Genomic DNA, 8,740 nt, shown 5'->3' on the forward strand with positions numbered 1-8,740 from the left:
GGGCGTTTGATTGGGAGGGCTCACTGGAGGGGGCGGGGCTGGTGTGTGATTGGGAGTGTTCACTGGAGGAGGCTGGGTTAGCATATGTTTGGGAGGGTTCACTGGAGGGGAAGCTGAGTTAGCGTGTGATTCGGAGAGTTCACTGGAGGGGGCTGGACTGGTGTGTGATTAGGAGGGTTCACTCAAGGGGGCTGGGTTGGCATGTGATTAGGAGGGTTCACTGGAGGGGGCTGGGTTAGCGTGTGATTAGGAGGGTTCACTGGAGAGGAGGCTGGGTTAGCATGTGTTTGGGAGTGTTCACTGGAGGGGGCTGGGCTGGCGTGTGATTAGGAGGGTTCACTGGAGGGGGCTGGGTTAGCGTGTGACTGGGAGGGCTCACTGGAGGGGGCTGTGCTGGCGTTCGACTGGGAGGGTTCACTTCGGGGATCTGGGCGGGGGAGCTCCTCTGGCTGATGACTCTGGCAGGCTGACTCGTAGGTGCAGATCCCAGGGACAGAGACCTGGCCACTCTTCTGGTGGAGCTGTTCTCAGTGAGAACGAAAGCTGATGGAGACTCCTCTGTGTGCGTGACTCGAGGCTTGGTAGAGGCGCGAGCAGCCTGCTGGCCCGTGGCTGGGCGGGCAGGCGTGGAGTGTCTCACACCCCGCTGGGGATTTCTGTCTGGGCCAGGGACGTGAACACCACCATCATGGAGCTCCTGATCATGGTCTACGCGTGCAAGACGTCCTGTGCCAAGAGCATCATTGGCGTGATCCCCTACTTCCCCTACAGCAAGCAGTGCAAGATGAGGAAGAGGGGCTCCATCGTCTCCAAGCTGCTGGCCTCCATGATGTGCAAGGCCGGTACGTGAGACGGCAGGGCGGGGTGAGGGTCACACCTTAGGGCTTCAACGTGCTGGGTTAATTAACCGAATTAAAATGTGAGACAGTGAAAACAGTGATGTTGCTTTAAGGGCAGCCTGCAGTGAAGGCAGTTCTCTGTGTTCTCACCTCCCTAAATACAAAGGCGGCATCAATGACTTATTTTTTCCTAAATGCTCTATTTAAACATCGTATTGATGGGGCCCAGCAGGTAGTGTGGTGATTAAGGTGCTGACCCCAGTTCGAGTCCCAGACCTGGTAGCTTGCTTTTTCATCTCCCCTGCCTCTCTCTCTCTGATCAAATTAAAGTAAATAAAATAAATCTTAAAAAAAAAAGAAGTTATGAAATGAAAGGGGAAAAGCCATTCTAAACTCTACTGCCGAGCTCTTAACACAGCAACTTTTTTTTTTTTTTTTAAGGTTTTCATAGGGCGTGTGCATTCACCAGAGAGAGACAGAGCCAGTGAGAGGGAAAGTGAGAAATCACTCCCCAAGGAGTGATTTTCCTCCTTGAATTTTGGACATACATGCACATGCACATGTGCCTGGTGTAACTTTCAGGCCACCAGCTCTGAGAGTAGGACTGCAGTTGACCACATGGGAGTCCAGCACCTTAACCACCATGCCACCTGCTGGCTAACCACAATTGTTTTAATTTGGACTTCTTCCTTTTTCTGATGCAGAGAGGCATATTTTATGAGCCATATATGTTACTCTGTGTTACACATGTTCAGATAACATCCTAAGGACATTCCTCTTCATGGTGGTTACTGTGTGTGCATGCATGCACTTGCACATGTGTGCACATGATTGAAGACGGTACCTAAGACGGGGTTTATAGAGAGAGAATAGGAAGCACCCCACCACTGCTTTTTAACCCTCAGTGTAGAACAGAGTCCAAATGAGCATTCCGAAGAAGACAGAAACAACAGAACGGAAAACCCTGAGCCCTGCAGCCTTTACAGCAGACCCTGTTGAAATGCTGTAGCAGGAGCAGCCTGGTTCCCGGAGCCTTTGGACAAGGCTCCCAGATAGGCCACCAGACTCACATTCCTGCCCCTTTGTACAAGTATTTTAAACATTTTCCATAATGAACTTTCTTTATTCTTTCGTGGTGATTTCAGATATCCTTGAAAGCCGCAGGGGGAATAAAGATTCTTCATTTTCGCCAGTGCCCAGCCTGGACTAGTTGGTTTTAATACCTTAAGACTGGACTTCGCCAGGTCTGTTAAGGGAGCTTCAAGCAGATCAGTCTGTTCTCAGAAGCTGAGAGACTTTTTTGGGGGGAGGTTTTTGCTATAGGGCGTGTGTATTTGCCAGAAAGAGAGAGAGAGACAGAGAGACAGAAAGCAAGAAATCACCCCCCAGGGGAGATGGCCACACTACAATCCCTTCTCCTCCGTTTTCCTCTCAGAATCTTGGGCACGCACACACATGTGCCCGATGTGAGTTTAAGCCACCGTATCTGGCTTGAACCACAGTTGACTACATGGGAGTCCAGTGACATAGCCATTACACCAACTGCTGGTCCCACTGAGAGACTTTCTGTATTACTGTCATTGTCACTATTTCAAGACTTTAAATTGGTGTGGAATTCATGTATTTCATAGTCCTAACAAATCTGAAAATAAAGGGATTAAATTTTTTAATGGGAGAGCAGGTTTGTTTTTTTGTTTTGTTTTGTTTTTAAGTTTGCTATAGGTTGTATGCTCACCCATGGGAGAGAGAGAGAGAGAGAGAGAGAGAATGAGAAAAAAACCCTCAGGAGAGTTGGCCATACCACGGTCTCTTCTCCATTCTCCTCTTTGGCTTTTGGGTACACTTGCACAAGTGCCTGGCATGTTTTTCAAGCTGCTGGGTCTGGGACTCAAACCAGCAGTAGGCCATGTGGGATCCAGTGCCTCAACCGCCATGCCACCCGCTGGCCTGAGAGCAGTTTTCAATAAACTCTTCGTACATTGTATTTTATGTAGTACTTACGGTGCCACCTGTTTTAAAACTCTTTCTGTGTTCATGTCTGCTTTATTTTCCAAGGTCTAACCCATCTTATTACTATGGATTTGCACCAGAAGGAAATCCAGGGCTTCTTCAATATCCCTGTTGATAACCTCAGGGCATCCCCCTTCCTACTTCAGTACATTCAGGAAGAGGTGAGCTAGCGCACGTGTTTGCTTCAGTGTTCTTGTTTAAGTTGACGTTTCCGTTTTCTTAGGCTGTTCCCCTAAAGGAACAAACTGATGGTTTTGCTTTAAGTGCTGTTATACTTTATAAACTTAATTCAGTTTACTTTAAAATCCTTACCCTGCAGCTATTTCTTTTGCTAAGTTCATTAAATTGTTTTCTTTTGGACCTCCAGCACTAGAGTGGCCTAGGCGTGATCGTAGCAGACAGCCCACCTCATCATTGGTCCACGCGTGGTCCTGGCTCTTTTTTACGCCCACCGTAACTCCCGTCCGTCCGTCTGTAGTAGTCAGCCCCTGCAGTCCTCCCACCCAGCTGGCAGAGTGGCGTCATAAAGGTCCCTCTGCTCACGTGTCCCCTGTCCCATCCTCCTGCCCCTCCCTCTCCCAGGGGATCACCATCCTGAATCTGGTTCCATCTTTCTCTCAATTTCCTTTTTGTAATTCTAGCTGATCGGTAAGCTATCTGGAACAAAATGACGCGTGTGTATTTTAGTTTTTGACTGTGTAGAAGTGGGACTGCGTCTTTGGGGGACTTTCCTTGCTGTGCACGGTGGCATCACGAAGTACAAGCCGAGATCGTCTGCACCGTGTGTCGGGCTCGTCACTGGGTCGCGGGCGTGGTCGGCGTGTGGCTGCATCGTGGTTTATCAGTCCTCTCTCTGTGTGAGTTCGATTCTGGGTTTTGCTGTTGTGATGGTGCCGCTCTCGTCTGTCTGCTGTGGCACACAAGTGGATGTGTGTCTTGGTTATATACCTGCAGAGGGGTTGCGAAGTTACATGCTGTGTGGCTCGCAAAATTTCTTTTTAAAAAATTTGCTGTAGGGGGATGCTGGCAGGTGGAGTGGTGGTTAAGGCGCAGGACTCCCACATGGCTGACCGTGGTTCAATTCCTGGACCTGGAGGCTTGCTTTCTCTTTTTTATCTCTCTTGTTCTCTGGTGAAATAAATAATAATAATAATAATAAATTAAATTAAATTTTAAGTTTGCTATAGAGCACACGCACTCACCAAAGAGAGAGAGCGAGAAAGAGAAACAGGGAAAGTTACGCTGCAGTTCCTTCTCTACTCTCCTCAGGATTTTGGGAATGCGCGCACACGTGCCTGGTGTGCTTTTCAAGTTGCTTGGTCCGGGACTCAGCCATGTAGTCAGCCATGGAGGATCCAGCCTCCTTAACCAGTGTGCTCCTGGCTGGCCCCAAGAATGTTGAATTTTTCTAAAGCAGTGACTCCAGCTTGCATTCTCACCACAGTGAGTAGCCCACCTCTGCCCTAATACTCACAGTGTCAGACGTAAGAGCTCCTGCTGGGTGAGCGCCTGTGATAGGGGGTCACCTCACTTCGATTTACGAATCTCAGATGACCAGGAAAGCTGAGTGTCTCTTCATACCGGGGCACTTCCAAAAGCTTGTGGGAAGATGGGATTAAAATGCGAGTTTATTTTTGGGACCAGTGGGTGGTATGATGGTTAAGGTGCTGGACTCCCATGGCTGCATTTCAAGTTCAGGACCTGGTGGCTTGAAAATCACGCTAGGCGTGCGTGCATGCATGTGTGCTCAGAGTCCGGGGAGAAGAATGGAGGAGAAGGGATCGAGGCATGGCCATCCCCCTTGGGGGTGATTTCTCACTTTCCTTTTTTCTGTCTCTCTCTCTCCGTCTCCCTGGTGAGTGCACTCACCTTATGGCAAAAACCTGAAAGAAGAAAAGGGGAGTTTAGTGCAAAAATGTTGGAAATTTGGGAATCAGCAGTTGGCGTAATGACTATGTATGTCGCTGGACTCTCACGTAGTCGACTGTGGTGCGTGTCCCGGACCCGGTGGCTTAGAACTCACACGCGTGTGCGTGCGTGCCCAAGATCCCGAGAGGAGAATGGAGGAGAAGGGATTGCGGCATGATCATCCCCCCTAGGGGGTGATTTCTCGCTTTCTGTCTCTATGTGTCTCTCTCTCTGGTGAGCACACGCGCCCTATGGTGAAAATCTCTAAAAAAAAAAAAAAAAAAGAAATACTGAAAAAAAAGATGTTGGAAATTCGTGATAGTTTTTCATCATATGCATTTTTCACAAACTTTTGAAGACCCTTGTATGTATTTCCTCTTCTCTGAAAAGGTGATTCATGCCTTTTGCCTGTTCACCAGTAGTTTTCATCTGTGCTTCTTAGTGAGCTGTAGGCATTTTTAAATTCTTTTTTTTAATGATAGAGAACATGTGCACATGCACGAGAGAGAGAGAGAGAGAGAGAGAGAGACCTCTGACCGGGTCTCATCACGTGGTGGTTCCTTTTCTCGAGCTCTCCAGCGCCTTGGGATCTTGGGCACCAGGACAAGTGCCCTGTGCATTTTCAGCCCAACCAAGGGGTCAGCCCTGTGGTCAACCGTGTGGCTTCCAGTGTCTCAGTCCAACACACTAAGGCCTGTGCTAGTAGGGAGCCTCTGTTTTCCATTGTTGATTCTTGTCTTTTGTGAGTATCTTTTCTAAGCCTCTCTCTTCAGTTTGTATCTTGTCTTTTAGTTTCTTTGGGGAATGCTAGTAAGCACACAGTTTAGTGTTTTTAGTTAAGGTGAAAGTCACAGGAAGTGAGCCACTTTAGCAGGAACAGTTCAGTGGCATGGAGACACTCAGAGGCTGTAGTCACCACCTCTGTGCGGCACCCTCATCAGCCTCCAGCACCCGCATCCAGTAAGTAAGCAGTAATCTGCACCAGTAATCTGCATTTTGTTTCTGTAGGTTTCCTCTTCTGGATATTTTGTATAAATAGACTCATACAGTTTTTATTCTTTCGTATGACTTATTTCACCTAATCTGCTCTCAGGGTTGATCCCAGCTGTAGCGTGGACCATTGATTCATCCCTTTTTATGGCCGAATGCTCGATTTTATGTTTATACCACAATTTGCTTATCAGTTCAAGCACACGTGGTTATTTCCGCTGTTGGACTATTGTGAATAGTGCTGCTGGGGACGCTTGCAGGTTTCTGTGTGGACGTATGTCTTCATTTCTCTTGGGTATATACCTGGAATTAGAATTACTTGGTCATGCAGTAATTCTGTGTGTAACTTTTTTGTTGTTGTTTTTGAGAGGTTTTTGCTATAGGGCGTGTGCACTTGCGAGAGATACAGAGGAATACAGACAGAAAGCAAGAAATCACCCCCCGGGGGGATGGCCACGCCGCAGTCCCTTCTCCTCCATTCTCCCCTTGGGATCTTGGGCACGCACGCACACATACCCGGCGTGAGTTTAAGTTACCAGGTCTGGGACTTGAGCCACAGTCAACCACATGGGAGTCCGGCGACATAGCCATTGTGCCAACTGCTGGTCCCTATGTGTCAGAGGGCGCTGACACAGCTCCCGGTGCCAGGATGCCTTCCTCGTCGCCTCTGCGGGGCTTGGCAGTCTCCCCTGCTGTGAGGCCCACTGCTGGACACTTGGCTGTCCCTTTTGGATCTTCTTCGGGCTGTCGTTCTTACAACTTCACCTCTTGGTGGGTCTCTTCTTTCTTTTCTTTTTCTTTCTTTCTTTTTTTTTTTTTTAAGAGAGATTTTTGTTATAGGGTGAATGTGCTGGCTGGAGAGACAGAGACAGAGAGACAAAAAGAGAGAAATTATTACAGGATGGGAGAGTCGAGCTGTGTTGTGTAAATTCTTGGTTTCTTTAGGTCCAGATCGCTACAATTAGAGCCCTGCCCTGAGGCGTGCACTAAAGCCACAGCCACAATAAAAGCAGGTAGGAGAGAGTATTTAATAGGAAAGAAAGGATTTTAGGAGAGAAGCAGGCCCAAAGGACTTCTGGGCGGGCAGGTTGCTAGGCAGCAACTCGCGTGTAGCTGGTTGGGTGCTGTTGTCACTAGCAGGGATGGTGAGCATCAGCAGGGGGCGCTGTTGGCATCTGTGCTCATGGCCTGGTCCCCAGCCTCCCCCTCTTGTGCCTCGTTAGGGAGAATTGAGGAACTAGATGACCTAGACGTGCTGTCCAGTGTGAGCCTTGAGGGTAGGAGCACCCTTATTCTGGGTCTTTTCTATTTATGAAGAATGATAAGAGGGAAATGAACAACCATCCCTTTGTGTCTTTCTTAGGAACTAAAGAAGAAAAAAAAAAAGAGATCTGTCTCACCTTCCTGGCATAGGAGCTGGGTGGGAGGGAGGAGTCTTTGGGGTCTGGTCGTGACTCTTGATAAGTTGCGATTGTAGTAACAGGTGTCCTTCTGCTGTTATCTTAGGGTTGCCCGCTCATTTCTAGCTAACTGCTGTGGGGGGCGGGGTGGCCACGCCACAATCCCTTCTCCTCCATCCTCCTCTCGGGACTTTGGCATACAGGCACATGTGTCTGGTGTGAGTTTCAAGCCACTGGGTCCAGGACTTGAACCGTGGTCAACCATGTGGGAGTCCAGCAATGTAACCGTTACGCCTCCTGCTGGCCCCAGGGGCCCTTCCTTTCTTAGGGTTCATCTAAAAAGCATTTGATTGCTGCATTGGAATGACCACAGGGGATTGTGGCCATTCTTCCGGTGGTCCTCTTTTTTTCTTTTTTTTTTTTTATCGTGACAGTGTGTGTGCTCAGAGAGAGAAGACAAGGAAGAGGACAAAAGCACAGCCCAGTGGGGCGTCACGCTGCGGTCCCTTCTGCTCCTTCTCTATTCTGCCGGGATTCTAGGCACACGCACATGCGCCTGATGTGTTCCGGCTGCCAGGGCTGGGGTTGGAAGTGCGGCCGGTGGGACTCAGCTGCCTAAGCACTGCCCCCTGGGCTGGCCCCAGTGGTGAACGTCTGGTCCACGGATATTAAATTACACCTGTTGTCCTCTTCCTGTATGTTTTGTTTTGTTTTGTTTTTCCTTTCTTTTTTTGAGAAGTTTTTGCTATAGGGTGCATGCGCTCGCCAGAAAGACAGAGACTAACAGACAGAAAGTGAGAAATCACCCCCCCGGGGGGATGGCCACGCTGCAATCCCTTCTCCTCTATTCTCTTCTCAGGATCTTGGGCACGCACGCACATGCACCCGGTGTGAGTTTAAGCTACCGGGTCTGGGACTGGAACCATGGTCGACTACATGGGAGTCCAGTGACATGGCCATTAGGCCATCTGCTGGTTCCCCTGTGGTTTTCGTTTTTGGTTCATTTCTTCTATGAGAGAAAGAGGAAGGCACCCGTAACAGGGTCTGTGTGCTCATTTTCTCCCCAGCCCTCGTCACCCAGATCATGGGCACACATGTGCACCCGGCGTGAACAAATACGTGCAGCATGTATAGACCCCACATGTCAGTGCGGGGCCTCCTGTGGTCTCCACCCTGTAGCGTTGCGTCACTGCGCCGTTATTACGGAGCAGTGTGTTACTACCGTCGTTCATTGGTTGGCAGCACGGTCCTTCAGGGCTAATACCGAGTGAGTACAGTGGGAGGGCACACGCTTCTTGATGGTGTGTGCAGAGCCCCCGCCCTGTCCCGCCGCGTCTGTAGGTGGGAACTTCTGGGGTCACCCGACTTCTGCTTCTGGCATCGTTTATTTCTCCCTCTGGATTGTTCCCCCAATCTTGATGTTTTTTTAATTTTTTAAATTTTTTTTAAATTTTACCATTTCTTTTTTTTTTGGAGAGTTTTTTCTTTTGCTATAGGGCGCGTGTGCTCGCCAGACAGACAGAGACAGAGAGACAGAAAGCAAGAAATCACCCCCCCCCAGAGGGGATGGCCACGCCGCAATCCCTTCTCCTC

The 8,740-nt window shown here is 49.1% G+C and overlaps 1 protein-coding gene across 1 annotated transcript in view; it reads left to right on the plus strand.

The window, feature by feature from the left end:
- Positions 1-8,740, plus strand: part of LOC102470017 (phosphoribosyl pyrophosphate synthase-associated protein 2) — a 59,778-nt gene that overhangs the window by 15,640 nt on the left and 35,398 nt on the right. Inside the window, exons 6-7 of the mRNA XM_027773709.1 lie at positions 670-842; positions 2,895-3,010. Of these exons, the coding sequence (XP_027629510.1) occupies positions 670-842; positions 2,895-3,010 (289 nt within the window). The remainder of the gene's footprint in view (positions 1-669; positions 843-2,894; positions 3,011-8,740) is intronic.

This window comes from Tupaia chinensis, unplaced genomic scaffold (genome assembly GCF_000334495.1).
Source record: "Tupaia chinensis unplaced genomic scaffold, TupChi_1.0 Scaffold000365_1, whole genome shotgun sequence".
Lineage (NCBI taxonomy): Eukaryota > Metazoa > Chordata > Mammalia > Scandentia > Tupaiidae > Tupaia > Tupaia belangeri.